This window comes from Eleginops maclovinus, chromosome 3 (assembly GCF_036324505.1).
Source record: "Eleginops maclovinus isolate JMC-PN-2008 ecotype Puerto Natales chromosome 3, JC_Emac_rtc_rv5, whole genome shotgun sequence".
In the NCBI taxonomy this organism is placed as follows: Eukaryota; Metazoa; Chordata; class Actinopteri; order Perciformes; family Eleginopidae; genus Eleginops; species Eleginops maclovinus.
Window position 1 is genome coordinate 17,698,239 of NC_086351.1, and position 16,555 is coordinate 17,714,793.

The 16,555-nt window shown below is 41.2% G+C and overlaps 1 protein-coding gene across 1 annotated transcript in view; it reads right to left on the reverse strand.

Moving 5' to 3' along the window:
- LOC134861875 (exostosin-1a-like) overlaps window positions 1-15,829 on the reverse strand; it is a 35,415-nt gene extending 19,586 nt beyond the window's left edge. The window contains exons 1-2 of the mRNA XM_063879448.1: window positions 15,375-15,829; window positions 13,877-15,104 (exon numbers count right to left, since the gene is read on the reverse strand). Coding sequence (XP_063735518.1) covers window positions 13,877-14,829 — 953 coding nt within the window. The 5' untranslated portion in view covers window positions 14,830-15,104; window positions 15,375-15,829. The remainder of the gene's footprint in view (window positions 1-13,876; window positions 15,105-15,374) is intronic.
- Between the last annotated feature and the right edge of the window lie 726 nt (window positions 15,830-16,555).

Below are 16,555 nucleotides of genomic sequence, written 5' to 3' on the forward strand. Positions count from 1 at the left end.
AAAGACAGTTTTATAAAACATTCACAGCCTCACAGAGTGGGGTCTCTAGCACCTCCACAGTTTTACATGACCCCAGGTTAATTAACCTACTTATTATGCTTTGAATCATTTATCACCGCTTTTTTTCCTAAAGCCCTGTCTTACCAGTGGAAAAAAAATAACCTTTCATCTCTACAAGCACCCTTTCTCAAAACAGAGTCATACACGTCTTTAGGTTAGTTCCAGTAGCACCACAACTACTGACCGAAACAGATTCATCAACATCCCTCCAGAAAATGTGTGTGCCATTAAAGAGCTGCTCAATTTCACCAACCCCTTAAGGAGTTTGGAGGAAGCGGCCCACATCTCTAATCAGCCATGCATCAGGTTGATGAGGTTGATGAGAGGGATGCTTTGAAGAGCTCTCTGGGTACCGAAACCCAGAACAAGGGAGTGTCGAGATAATGAAATGACTGTTGTTAATGGAACGGCCATTAGTGGTGGAATGTCACGGCTGCTGACTGGTAAATACAGAAAACATAAAAGATGTCAGACCAGACAGTTCGGGTCAATTTACCTTACTGTAGCAACGGGAAAAGAGTTGCCCTCTTTTTGGAAATTGCTGTGAAGGATAATATATTTACTTAGAATATATCCAACAGGTCTTAAGGCCGAGGTTATTTGATGGATTACTTATCACTCTTATAGCCTGACTTTAGGAAAAAAAGCCATTGTCTCAACCAGTTTTTACTTAATGATACCTCACCTGTCTCATAATTCTGGATTAAAAAAAAGGTGAGTAACTCACTATTGGGGGGGATTAAGCTTACCGCTCTCTTGGTCCAGCCATCAACCACCAACCACGACGCTCTGGTAAATGACTTACTGGATGAATAAATGCATGAATGAATAAAGACATTACACAAGTTCCAAGTGTATGTTTTTCAGCATTGATGGAAGTTGAGCAGATTGATCTGAGCGCTCCCTGATCTTGGAGGAATGTAACTGACATATGATGGAGATAGTAACGAGCTGCTGATGCTGTTCGGCTCGAGAGATAAGTCCAGGTCAGGAATGTCTCTGATCCAGAGCCAAGCAGGGACGGATGGAGGAAAAGATGGAAGGATGTGAGAAGGCAGATAGTGGTGAACAGGAGAGTGGGATTAAATGGCACAGGTGGAGGGTGAAGTGAAACAGGAAAGGAGTGATGAGAAATGAGGGGGGTTGGTAGGGAAAGCAGGAGTATACCTGAGGCAAAGAAATTGGAAACAAAAGAGAGAAAATAATACAGAGGGAAATGTAATCAGCAAAATGAGGAACACAACAAATTAATATTTCTAATGAGTGGTGACATCCATCTGTGCAAGTATCTGTTTACCTGTGTTCTGCAAATGTTTCAGCACTGGGAGAGCTTTTCCGAAAAACAATTAGTTTTTTAGCAGGGTGTCAGCTCACAGACAGCATCCTCGCTTCAGTGGCAAAGCAAGCATAGAGATAGCAATGACAGGGAGAAGGAGACTTTGTAATGTCTCTTAGTTCAGAATATGGGATTTTATCAAGTGAATGTGCTATCAATGCGACATCAAATGGACTTGCGGGCCGTGTCTGATCTCATCCAATCCATCACGCAGAGAGGGGGATTTAGATAAAGCCTGACGGCTGCGGCTAGCATCTGCCTGCACTGAGAACACTGGTTTGAACCATTTCATGTTTGCTTGTGTGTGGGTGTGATTTGGGACATTATCGGAGGGGAAGTGCGTCAGCCAAACTGGAGGACCATGTATATGAGTTAGTGTATGTGTGAATGTGTTCAGGAATAAGGGTTGTTTTTAGGACAAGCTGGGGAAGCCTTATGCAAGTATTTCAGATAGACGGTGTGTTATGTGGGAAAGGAAAAAAGAAGCAAGTTTATCTATGTTCTGGAGGTTTACATTTGACTGGGTCTTTGCAGTTCAGGGACATAAGGGAGTGTCCATGTGACAAAGGATATCAGTTTAATGCAAAAGCTGAATATCCTAAGAGATGAACTGAGGTCAGTGGAGTTATTATCACTGCAAATCCAGCTTGAATTATATAAACTGTCCCCACTAAATGTCATAAAATCAAGCGGAAATTAAAACTGGATGTTCATATTTGTTAAAAAGAGAGCCGCTGATGACCTCACTGAAACCATCTTAAGAGTACTCTTTCTTCAGAAAGAAAAGGCCTCAAAAGCAACCTATTCATCTCTTCCAGAAAGAGAATATTGCTGCCAAATATTTAAAAAGTAATATACCGTTACTACATTGCAAATGAGGCACGAATCTCAGAGACAGAGTTGTAAAATCAAATAATTTTGAGTGAATAGATGCCACAAGAGGTAAGTAAGAAAAATACATTTTGTAACTTGGATCAAAGTTCTACATGAAAAAAAAAAGTGTATCCAACAGTGTGAGCCTCAAATGCACTGCGAAGGGCTGAAAGTGCAAAAGTGTGAAGTAATGAAAGGAGCTGTTTGATTCTGTGGCTGCGAGTAAATTAGTGTCTTGCCAAGTCGAGCCAAAAACAAAGTGTAAACACAGTCTTTTAGCTCTCAAGAGGCAAAAGATGATTACCTCACAATTACGAGACCACAGAGGAGAGAGAAGCCCCATTGCCTCGGTGACGGAAAGAGAGATTACAGGGTGGCGGCAGTTCTAATGATGATCGGGAAGGCAGAAAATACAGCAGTTCATCCCAGAGGATACACAAAATTGCAGCAACTAACAGAAGTCTGTTGCACTTGGCTAAAGCATTGGCAATGTTCTTCAAAGTGAAAGAGGAAGAGGGAATGCCTCATTTGTTGCATGGTGCCTGCTGCTAAATTAAACAAGTTTCTCAAAGCACTAACTTATTAACATGCAGTGGCACTCAACATCTTTCCATTTCAGTAAAGCAGCATTAGGTTAAGCATGTCAGCTCTTTATTTTCTTGCATATCTTTCCTTGCAGGACATTTCTACTAGGCCTGTCAGATCATTAATTATGAACACAAACATGATAACCATTAAACACGGGTAAATAAAAACACTTTGGCTTTGTGTGTCACAATAATGATTTGGCATATACAACCTGCAATGACGTCTCTGTACCACAGTCATTCTGCTAAAGGCTTAAATTGAATGGAGAGCCGGCTTTGCCACAGCCTACCACCCCTTAGGTTTTAACCCATCTAATAAATCCTCACTCACTTAATGTGATGACCATGGGGGAGGGGGGTGGTGCTAATCCTATGCTGGTACCATGATACACCACACACACACCTACTGGCTATTCGTGACAATAAATCAGCCCATGCGGAGAGCAAAAGCTCAAACCTTAAGATCTGTTTGTACATCAATTAAGGGAAGTTAAAGGGAATTAAAGTTAGGTGTAGCATGAAACTACAGACAACTTATGATGACCAGCAGTTTGCAGACAATCATCAATTAGAAAAATAATCACATACATAAATAAATCATAAAATGTAGGTAATCACTTTTTATAATGCAGTAGGACTGCACATTTAATCAGGATTTCATCATATTGCAATATGGACTAGTTCAGTCCTCAAATGCAAGGTCACAGTATTTGTTAAAGGCATTGTATTTGTTCAATACAAATGTTTCTAGAACTACAAAACGTATTCTACAGAGTTAACATCCATATTTGTGAGGCACAGATCCTCTTAAAAAAGAATTCCTTCATTATCATGAATCATATGGTATTGCAACTGTTTCAACCGGTACTATATCACTCTATTTTTTTATCTTAGAATTATTATTTTCATCTTGTGTGAATCTGTCCTGTTTTTCACTCTGACCCTGTTGCTGCTTTAAACTTTTGAATTTCCCACACGGGGATAACTAAAGTTCCATCTTATCTTATCTTTAAATCAGTCAGAATAATTGCAATTCACCAAAACTGTAGTCCAAAACAGAATGTAAAACGGGTAACACTGTGTGTCTAAAATACATTTGAGGTCAAAGGGAGGGCAGCGGGAGGATAAGAAGTGTTGACACAGCTTCTAATTAATGTAAGTCACTTAAAGTGTGTCATACCCAGTTACAGCCATCACCTTTTATTCCCCAGGGACGCCTGCCTATCATATTAGCACCATGCAAACTATGTTCAGTTCCTTGTGTTGAGTCATGCTATAAATGTTTAAAGGCAGCAATCGCCGTCATAGGAAAACCATTTCATTATTTATATTCTCCACTCCTTTTACATACCAGTCTATTCTTTCCACAGAGGCCATTTTTACCAAACTAGCAACAACATTTAAAGGAGTTTTTAGACAATCTGGGAAAATGAGCTATTAGGAGCAAACGAAGTGTTAGTTTTGGATGGGGAAACGCTGGTGCACAGCATCACAAACCTCTCAATGTTCAAACCAAGGACAAGTCAACCTGATCTCAGAGAGGAATGTGCACCACAGTACCCTCTGAGGCAGCCGGATTCCTGCATCCTCGCAGACACACTGGCCCAGAACAAAGCTTTAGCATCTGTTAATGAATTCCACGGCCAGCAGTTCTTGCCGCTGCGGGCAGGTAATTAGCTTGAACAGCGGGAAAGATCAAAGACAACACTTCCTGTCTTGCCCTGTGGTTGTGACCTCACAAGGGGAAGTCACAGATTTAACCGGGTGAGAGAAGGAAGGAAAATGTATGAAGCTTAACCGACAGAAGAAAAATCAAAGTCTAAGTCAGATTTAATCACTGCAATTTGGCCATTTAGATAAAAAACAAAAAGTGGATTAAAGAAACATTTAACACATTGTAACCTATCTAGCCACCCGGCTTCTTTTCCTTCTTGAAATAATTAAGTGTTAAACGGTAAGGATTGAGTCTAAATGGTTCATTTATCTGTTAAAGACTGCAACAACAAACAGGTTGAATAAGGCCACCATTTCACAGAAGAGTAAAGACTATCACATACTGAGGGTTTTCATCATGTGCTTCCCTTCCTCTCACACTGCAGGTTGAGGCCCTTATCTGACAAAGTGGAGTCCAAAGAGGACAGCGAGAGATAGCTTATCTCTCTCTGTGTGTGTGTGTGTGTGTGTGTGTGTGTGTGTGTGTGTGTGTGTGTGTGTGTGTGTGTGTGTGTGTGTGTGTGTGTGTGTGTGTGTGTGTGTGTGTGTGTGTGTGTGTGTGTGTGTGTGTGTACGCACGCACATGATAGTGTTATCTGATGATCCAAGCCACTACCAAGCCAAGCCCTGCAACATGGAGGCTGGTCATTTCTCTATGCTGCAAAGTGTGGTTACCAAACACTCAGCACACCATGGTGTCAAAGTTGTTGATGATGATGATGATGATGATGCATTGCCTTTGAGAAGATACAAGTAAAATCACACTCAAGTCTCCCAAATCATTCCTTCAAATAAAAAATACTACGGGAATGTATTATTATACCTTAACACCCTCCTCCATTCCAAAAATAATACATAACTTCAAAAAGGTATATATTCAAGAGTCACAGACATTGAGAGACTCTAAATGTCCGTACGCTTGCCAAGTGTTTTCTCCGCATTGACAGAAGGATCAAGAGCCCATAGGATTTGGCTGGCCTTGATTTAAGAGTGCCGCTTAATTCTGCATGTAGCTCTCACAACACATTTCATTTTACATGAGGGATAATTGGGAAAGCCCCCGTCAAGCAACTTTTTTAGTTTAAAAAAGGGCTGTTAATGGGCCTCATGCATCACGCAAACCCTGGCTTGCTGAATGAGTCACTTCCTTAAAGTTACATCTTTGTCCCTTGATGCTCTATCAAGGGCACTTAAGATGGCTCTCGTTGAGAAACCAATCAAATATACATTTCCTTACATTACATATAACTTAATGCCCGGATCTGGTACCTTTTTTAAACACAACTTTCACATTATTCATTTAAGCGGATGGCACTAGAGCCTTAAGAAAGCTGTGTGCGGTCAGGGAAAGCAATTTCCAATCAGACCAAAGTGTGAAGAAACCATAAAAATTGATTTTGAACGACTTCTCTGTTACTACCCTTTACAAAGGTCACCCTGGTCATTTCCATCACCATAAACTGCTGCTTGTGTTTCATTAACCTTTGTTTGTTTTTCTCCACACCCTATCCCTATGTGATGCAGGTCAGTTTGGCAGCAACCCTTACTTTCTGTCTTTCCAGACTACCTATATACCATTTGTCAAGGAGCAAAGAAATGCTGATGTGTTCCTCCACATGATGACAGGAAAAGTGTTTCCTAGAATGGACCTCACTGTGTGCCTGGCAAGTGGACGTCCCTTTCCTTATTCCACTCTTCCTGCATTCCAACAGGAATACATCACCTGCACATGTCTGCCAAGGACGACACATACATCATCCTGTCAGGACATGAGACAGAGGGAACATAGCAAACAAATCCTGCTGCCCTCTGTCATGAGCAAGTAGCCTCCAAAGAAAGTGAGAGTGCAGCAAGAACCCATTCAAGCAAATAAAGAATTTGAATCAGAAAATTGTGAAAGAAACTGAGGCCACTCAAACGCATGTCTCAAAGGACAGGGCTTGTATAAACTCAACACACTGACTAGCCAATCAACAGAGAAGTAATTGCCATCTTTTAAGTTATTTTTCATGCTTTTCTTTATTTTGAACTACATTTCTGTCAAGAGAAAACATTTTTGGTTTCTATTCCTTACTGACAAAACACAGCAATTGAAAGATTTAACCTTTTTAACTTGTTTTGCCCTAAAAATGACTACCAAAAATGATCAGTCGCCAAATCTTTTAATTAGGGCTAAGTCAGGAAAATGTAGAGCGAGCGCCTTCACAGGCCCTGGCAGTAACTAATGAGTGACGAGATGTGGACATTGATGTTATCACCCTCTGTTCCCCCTTAACCTCTCTCTCTATAAATCCTGGCAGTGAAAAATAAGAAGGCAATCAATTGAGAGGTGAGTACACGTCATGGTTCTCGGGGAAACAGTCCACTTATGGGAGTTCTGGGAATCATGCAGACACATAAATATGCATGCACACCAACATATAAACACACTTAGTGTTTTAAAAGACAATTAAGGATATGTCATTGTAAATGATCATACAAATAAAGCCAACGTACACATTAGCATATTTACACAGCATGCCAAAGCAAATATTTGCAGTTCAGACGTCATCTATATTTATCCATAGCATTTCCTAATTTGCAGAAGTACATCAACAGAAAGAAATGGGCTGCAAGGGTGATCAGCTTGACTTAAACCAATGTTAAAACTTAGCTCTGAATCATTAGGTCAGCCCACGGGGCCTCTGTCTTTAATTTAGAATTAGTCATTTTTCCATGACATGACGCTGTGAAGAACAACAATACCGGCAATGTGACAGCCTGGCTGCTCAGTTAACCCCTTCTTCTTTCTATACCTATCATTTCCCATGCGCCCTCTAAATACACGCAGTTTGTAATCTCCAGGCTTTGTAGAAAACTGTGTATCATCCATCTAGTTCAGCCCTTCAACACAAAGCTATGGACCATTAGACCAACAGGATAAATAAATCCCCTCTTACAGAGTATTCATCAGCCAGAAGCTGCACTATGCGCATCATTTTATTGTTGACAATTTATGTAGTTTACTATAATAATAGAACCTTTGAAACATCCAACCATTATTAAACTATTTAAAAGCAAAAAACTGAGCCAGAAAGTTGGCATCTTACTTGCTCCATAGCTTTTGCTTTCACTTGGCCATACACAACACAATTTAAACACTGACCATTCTCAAATGATTGTGTGGTCATGTAAGTGTAATTTCTGGGCCTGCGTTGATAGAGAGCAAACATATAATCTGTGCGGAGTGGTTTTGTGGTTTACCAGCCTCCTTTACAGCCTGCTGTATCATTCTGCTTTCCAGCAGGGCCAACAGCCAATGGTTTACCGGCAGAGTTATAAAGGAAAGCAACTGGAGGAGCCTTCCCCAGAAGGGGATTTTTCATAAACTTACGTCAACCAGACACACTGCATGATAGAAACACACAGAGCGAAACAAACTGTAAACAATGTTATTACACAAGGCAACAGCATAGGACTGATGATGTCCCAGTTTTTCCAAATGACATATCCATTTCAGTCCCAAAAAAAAAACACTATCCCCATGGAAAAACCACATCTCTAGCCTACCTTCATTACACAAAAGCTCTGCTCTGGTTTTCTCGCTGACAAAAATAGATACTGTATTGTAAACTAAGTAGATGGAAATAAACAGGAAAACTGAATATCTAAACCATAAACCCAAGCCATTCTTTAAATACCACAACTCAGGATTCACACACATCTCCCATAAGACTTTTAAATGTTGCTGTTTGTCAACTAAAAGGGCGTGAGACACCAAGCTAATTGTTGTCTGCGGCAGCTGAGAACCAAAGGGCTGACGTTATGCGACTGTGGCCAAACATTGAATCCAGACAATGTGTACTGTAAGCAGTAGCTGGTGAAGAGCTTTCTAAATTAGAATTTCACCATTTCAATGAAATGTTATTTTGGCTGGCCTCTGTACTAGTTTAACGACAATGGGCTAACAACTCCAATGTAACTACTTAAACAGACTTGTTGTGGCTGCAAAATGCTTGCCTGGTGTGATGCTTTTATTTCCGAAACTTTTTCTGAAATGCATTATTCATCCCACTTTTTATCTAACGTGAAGAACTTTGTTTTGTGTGTAACTTAAACAATCTGAACAAAAAAGAATGGCAAACTAGGGAATAAACAAACAACATAAACTAAAATAAAAACCTTTAGCGATAATGTGCAGGAACTCTTAGATCGACCATTCTCCCTGCATGATTATCTTTTTCCCCAAGCTCTGTAAAAGCCTGCATCAAGTTGGCTAGCAGCCCTCTGCCAGGGGCTTTGGCCAATACTGAGGATTAAAACCCTGCAAGTCTATAAATACACCTATCAGCCCAACGTTAGCTCCCAGCCAGCTATTGCACTCACCTCTCACTGCTGGATGGCTGGCATGGGCTTTTCCTTTTTTTCAGCTTTTCTCTTGCTTTTACTTTCTCCCTTTGTTTTTCACTTTCTCAGGCTCTCACTGCTCTCCCTTTGTGTTCTTATGTTTCCCTCCAACTCACTCTCTCAGTTTGTCTCCCAATCTCCTGTGTCTCTCCCGCTCCCCTCATCTCCAATTCTATCCAACTCGTACTCTCTCGCTTGGCAGGGCCTCTTAATTGGAAACAAGCTGTGCGAGGGCTTTCAGTTTGAGTTTAAAATTGCATCTGACCTGCCTCCTGCTGCATCTTTTCTTCTTTCCTTTGGCTGTATTACAGGCTTGTACACAGAGCCTGAGTGCCGATGTCTGAAGGACAGAGTGTGGTGAAGAGGGAAGAAAAAAGTTGACTCTAGCCACTGGCTGGAAGCAGCAGGGACACGACAGGTAAAATGGAGACTGCTGGAGTTTACTTGAAACAGAAATATGTGGAATACAACATGACATTTTTCACCCTCTAACAACATGCCTCTATAATCAATTTCCAGTATATGTAGTTATGAACAAGGAGGTAGCTTGTAGACATTGATGCTACAACAAAAGGTAAAATCAAGTATGGTTGATACTTGATACAACCTTTTACCAACGCGTGACCGTTATATAAACCATGATGCAATATTACCCATTTGCTCTTCTCTTCATATGAACAGGTATGTGTGGGAGTATGTGACTTGCATGTCACAGCAGTGAAGGAGCACAGCGATCCTTAAAACATGTGTTATTCACTGTAGAGAACCATGGTAATAAGCACATTTAAAGCACCACTAAGAAAAAGCAAATGAATCACAAGCAAACAAAAGTAACAAGACTAAATTGAAGCTGTTAAAATACCAGGAAAAATCTCTAAATTGAATTACACACTAGCAACGATACACTGAAATTGCAACCACAACAATACAATCACACAGGGCTTCATAGCATTAAATGCAGTGTCCTAATTTAATGACTTTTTCCCTTCCAACAGGCCAAACATTACATAGCGCATCAAAACCCCATATACATTCCAGGCCAACATCTGGAGAATACAGTCTGAACTATAGCACAAAGATTACATGGCCATTACATGGTAATTATGGTGAGAGGCTGCATTCAGTCTGTTAGAACGTCCTTGTTGTCAGTGGGAGAGGATAAGAGGGATTTGCTGCACAGAGGGCCACAGCCTGGCACAGAAACTATTACTTCCACCCAGTTAGACCACAGACGGTACTGTCTGACCCACACACAGAACAAGGACTACAAAACACGTTACCTGTATAAAGAGCTCAGTGTCTCCATCAGGACATTTGCATGTGAGGAAAATCTGAGGAATCAACTGCTTTATGAGGACTATATTTTTCAGAGCCTTTTAATACTTCGCCACAACTTACAAATCAGAGCCAATCTTCATTTGGAAAGTTGGAAGATGACCCAAAACATATTGATCTCCTCGGAAACTGGCCTCCTCGACTACTGTCCCACCCACATCTTTGGCCCCTCTGAGTCTAACCCCATTGGAAAGCACTGTATAGCTGAGGGCCAAGCCAAGGACATAGCGCATGTCTGGATGTGATTAAAGACTTAAAAGAATCTTGCTTTTTGGGATTGATAAATTGGTCCTGTCAGAGATAATGTTAACCATTTGGATTTCAACCCCAAAAATGCAAAACGACAGTCAACTTGCGAAACAATAAGTCTCAATAAAACCTCATGTAATTATAGGGTTCTTTTTCATCACCCACTGCACCGGTGACCAGGGCCACACTACATTAGGAATACAGTGACAAGACCTTCAACATCTGAAGCATCCTTATCATATCCTCCACAATAAAATAATATCAAGGGGTAAAACAGAGATAAAACTAAAGTGCAGTGGAGGTCAAGTGTGAGATAGGGCTGTTTTTACACAGGCCATTGAAAAGATAGTAAACTGAAATAGAGTCCCTATAGCCTCAAACTGTGTTCGGTAAAAGCACTGAACTCTGCAAGATAGTTTTAACCGGATCCTGATCCAAACAAACTTCTCATAAAAAATTATTTTGGGCTCCGAGATGAACTTTCACTTTTCTCTTTGATGCACACACACACCACAGAAAAAGGGTCTGTTATGAAAAGTTGTTTTTTGAATTCAGGCTTTAGTGAGTATTCTCTCCAAGCAGCAGAAGCGCAGTAGGCCTTATTCTATCTGCCACCTCATTTGTGAAGTTATGATTCATTGCCCTTGAACAAGGCATGCGGTGATTAGATTGTCACGGATCAGAAGTGCAAAGTGTCAACACTTAACACTTTAATGTTAGGATGTGGAAAGTGAGACTACCTCAGATGTGTTATGGCCAACTTTCTCATATTGTGAGTAAGATCTAAGTGAACATATTGCAGCATGACAAAACGCACAATAAAAAAACCATCACAACAGTCAGGCATGTTTTTTAGTTGAAACTCTAATGCATGACCAATTAAGTACAAGACCTTTAGATAGTTTATGTGACATACACACTGTGTCGAATATGAGGGCTCTATCAGTACACAGAGAAGGTAATGTAAGGATCAGCAAATTAATTTAATTTAACAGGAATTTATGACTGGACTGAGGATCAAGCCAAAGCCTGTTGACTGATAGAGTGGTGTGACTTACTGAGGATGTACTGCCTGAGAACCACTGAACATACTGTAGCCATGCAATGAAGTTAAGCCGACGAGGCCTACAGAGATACTCAGAGCCAAATTCTCCCCCAATGCTACTTAATGACAGCAGGATTATTTTTTCCTCTGGGTTATGGCTTCTATGCCACCCATCTCACTGTGTGAAATCACTCCCTGGCAGCTCTTGGCAGTAAGCAGCGAGCTGGCAGAAAGAGGCAGAGAGAGAGAGCAGCTAGCTCATGTCTTAAGAGTGATATTGAGAATGTTATTCTGCTGAGCCAACAGAGGAACCTCCTAAGCTGATACCTAGCTGCGTAGGCAGACAGAGATGAGAATCCTCTGAGGATCAATGCTAAGCAAACACATCTTTAGACATCACGATATTAAAAAGAAAACACCTCCTTCCCAGTGTAATCCATGCTGCAGCCGGGTTTCTTAGCAGACCCCTCAACACACTTTGAAATGGTCAGATGCCAAAACTAACAACACAACCATAAAAGTGGCCGTGCACCATCTCGTTGTCCCTCATTTTGATGGACAGGGTTTTTAAAATGTAACTGTTATTAACTCTCAATTAAATGTAAATGTGTAGTATTATTATTATTATTATTATTATTATTATTATTATTATTATTATTAATAATAATAATAATAATAATAATGTGGGTGTGTGTGTCAAAAAATAGGAAACAAATATAGGCTTGAATGTTGTTAAACACGTTTGGCAGATTTTGTCATTTGGACTGAGAACTAAGACAATAACTGACGGAGCGCCACAGTGCGTTTATTAATAATTAATAAACAGAAGAAGCTTGGATTATGCATTTCAAACGGAAAAAGTGAAACAAGAGACACACTGTGCGTTCACTTTTCATGTCAACACGCAAAGCACACCAAGTGGGGTCAGTCTCAAAAGACCAAAAACCACAGGGGGGGGTCACGCAGGACACAGGCTTGGGCCGGGGCATTCCTGGCTGACGCAGCTGTGATAGTCTGGGAAATGACTGAGCAAACAGGGGCCAGAGTGGCTTCCCCTAACTGGCACCAGTGCTTTGTCCCAACTAATCCTCTCCAAAGAGCCACAGTCAAATACACAGCGCCATACAGTCACCAGTAACAACACAGCACGGTCTGGAGGGACACAAAATGAATCCCACTGGCCAAAGCAGGGAGACAGACGCCAGTTTGCTCATCAGATTTGGGCACAGAAAACAGCATGGCTTAGTGGTAGGACTGGGTGGTGATGATCACTGAGTGACTTTTTCAGGCAATGGAGCTGTGCAGCATTGCCTTCAGCAGGAAGTTCTGGGACAATATTACTGAGAAATGTAACGTTTCAGACCATTAGAGTTTACACATATTAACTTATTTACTTGCTTGTTAAAACAACGATGTGCTTGCAATAAGGAACCATGATAACTCACAGCCGAGTGTGTGCTTTTTTTGCTTTGACCATTTATGTCAGAGAAGATCAGGACTCACAATACACTGACAGGCAGAAAGGTGGAAATGCCGAGAGCTAGAGAAGCAGATTTATCCAATGCTGAATACCAGGCTGTTTAGACAGATGGTGCTATCAATTGAATTACATTAATACACTGTCTCTTGTGGCTGACATTTAAGCAAATCCACTTATCTGTAACTCGTGATGTGAAAATTGGTAAACAAAGTCATGTGATATGAAATCTACTTGAAGTGACAAATCACCGTTGTCCACTAAAGCATTTTGATACCTGTAAGTGAATCAGTTGTGCAAAAAAAAAAAGATATAAATCAGGGGAAATTAGGACTACAGTCTTTAGGCCAAGTTGAATTTACAAATGTCCCAATTAAATAGTTCATTCCTAAGAGGAATAATGACACATTAAGTAAATGACCTCCCAGACGTCTACATTGAGTTATCGAACAGGAAAACCCTAAAAATCAACAGCATGGAAATAATACACAAATATAAACCAGTGTAATAAAGGAGATGTTGTGAAAACATAGACTTAATGCCTTAATTTTAATGTACTACTACTCTTGAGAGGTATCATTGTGAGCCCATTGTGGTAAATTATGCTTCAAACCAAGGACAATTATGTTCTGTCAAAACTTTCATGACACCAACACTTACTTTATGATTATCTGAGATGGCGACAGTTGGATAGAGTGTGAACCGAAGCAGTCAAACATAATGTAAAATACTGGCAAAACATTACAACATGATATAAAGGAGTGTGAGAAAATATGAATAGAAAAGGAAAGACACACTTAAAAAAAATTACTTACTTGTCATAATCTGCATTGTCTTTATCACAGCGTGCATCTTTGTGTTTCTGCCAGTCCTTGCCGTGCTTACAAGTGGTGAGGAGGACCACATCCTCTGAGTTGTGGACATGATATAAAGCATTCCTAGTGTCTGAACCTATTCCTGTTAGGTACCTTTTCCCCTTAAAAACAAGCATGTACTTCCTATAAGGGGGAATGGTGTTATGTTTCAGGTAGCCCCTTTCCCCTCCTGTCCTAGGGTGGTCTTTAGAGAAAAGAGGGATAGAAACGTCAAAGTAGGGTCTAAAGTTCTCGGTGCTGATGCTGGCCTTAGCCAACATGGCGAGGCCGATGTCAAAGCCAAGGTCTTCTGTGTAGTCTGGCCAGGTGCCAGAATATAAATTGAAGATGATGTGGTTTTTGCCTCCATTCCACAGATGCAGGCTTTGGATTTTTACTTTCAAGTTGTGCACATACTGGGGGGAAAGCTGGTCCCGGTCCAGAGTGTCCAAACTCAGGACAAACAGGCATGCCTGTCCTGGGTCAGGTGTATAATACATGGATCCTTCAATAGAGGATAAAATGTTCTGATAGCTCTCCGACATCTTCTCCCCTTTCTGCTGGGGGTAGACGTACACTTTAAAGCCATTCCTCCCACATAGGGAGAAATCAAAGCAGGAGTCCATTCTGCAGCGTTTTCCAGAGTCAATGCCAGAGTTAGCGTCTCTCTTCTGCCTAGGAGATATGTGTTCATTGTGATTATCGCCCCAGTCCTCCTCCCAGCGGCTGAAAGGCTGCAGGGACCCCGGGAAGCGACGCCACCGCTCCCCGGGATGATAACCGGTGAGGCTGCGGTCATCACGCCGGCTGGGACCCCGTCTGGACAGGGGGAGTTGTATCCCTCCAAAACAAAACAACAGGATGAGACACGCACCGGCGGAGAACAGAGTTAAGTACCGTTTTTTGGCCTGCATGTGTCCTACGATCTGGGATAAGATGTCTGGCGATAAATCCAATAAGACCCAAAGTTTTGGTTTCACCACCTCCTGCGGCAACGCTCCGCCATCTTCCCACGGGCTGCAAAGGTTGTGCGCTCAAGTCTCCCACCTCCTGCTTCAGATGCCTTTCACAAGTCCAGGAACTGATCCAAAGCATGTGGGCGATTTAAAATGTTCATCCAAATCGCCTCCTCGCCAATAGTTGTATCGACTGACATCAGTATCTCTCACAAAGCAGTGACCAGATCAACCTAAACATGGGGATGTAACGTTAAAGTAGCACCCCACTTTCCTTTGTATATCATCACCTATACTTTGCTCAAAAAGCGTACTCCCACTATACGGATCATGCTTCACTAACTAATACAAACACGGTAACTAATAACAGCATTGCACAAAATGGGTGCAAGTTAAGTAACGTTAAAGCAGTAGTGTGTGCCAGACTTGTTGCCTGGTCAGTAAACTATTGTCCCTACTGGATATTAGCAACAAAGCACTGGAGCCCTAAATATTCAACACACCCAGTATGAGACGTTGCCACAGTTCTTTCACTAAATGAACCGAAAGATAAAATGATCATTGTTTCTATTTGCTTAATGTATACAGAGACTTTCTCCATCCGTATAAGCTAGCTAGCGTACTAGCCGACAGGCTAGTCTCTGAAAACATTCCCAGTTAGCTTGTTAGCTAAGCGGCTGCATCAAAGTAGCTTTATCGCTGGTTGGAAGTACAGGCTGCCAGGCAGTCTGTTTTCTTTGTCCAAAAACAATGTCTCTTCATTCGTCCACAACTTATCTTTCGCTCTTCCCACAAAGCCAACAGGCTCATTCAACTATCCGTTCTCCAGTCGTTTAAAGTGTTTAAGTGGTGGCTTGCACACACAGAAATACAAGAGGTGCAGTGGAGACTGCAAGCCCAGCAGTCCCAGCAGTACGACTGCTGCTGATGATGTGACGTTCCTCCACGGTGCACGGTGCGTTGCTATTGGCTAGCGTCGCATCCGAGGAGGGAGGGGCTTCCAGTGCACCCATTCATACCCAGAGGGAAGCGAGGAGGAACAATCCCTGCACTCATTGACTTTAGGGAATTGTATACTGAGGTTTGGGATTTGCCTATTTAACTATATATGGTCGTATAAACTGAGAAGTATTCTTGAATGCAGATTTATTTGGCAATCCATCGGCTGAGAAAAATCTCACCTTAAATCCAATTGAATTGCTGTTTATTAGGGTTTTTACGATATCACACTATCTTTATTAGCAGATGTTGTTTACACAGTTGTTATGAAAATGTTAGATGTCAGGTTTCTTGAAGGACTTGCCGCTCTAGGGAAATAATACCCTTTTGATATTAATCAGGTCTGTAAAGTAAAAAGAAAGAAAAAATAAAATCAGGTATAACATCTATAACCTCAATCAAAACAGCCATATCACTCCTAATGCACTTAACGCTGACAACAGTGTTGTACATAATGATGACTGTATTAACAAATGATTCTGATGCATTAAACAGTGTTAATGCAATAATTGGGTGTTGTATTCTGAGGCCTTCTGATACTGTCTTTTGATCATCTTGGTTCTTCATCATCATGCACAAAAACAATTTAAGAGGGTTAGGCAGCAGATGGAAATAACCTAAATGTACGTAGAATATAAGAAAAACAATAGGTTATACTAGAGTTTGCCCTGAGATGAAAAGCACC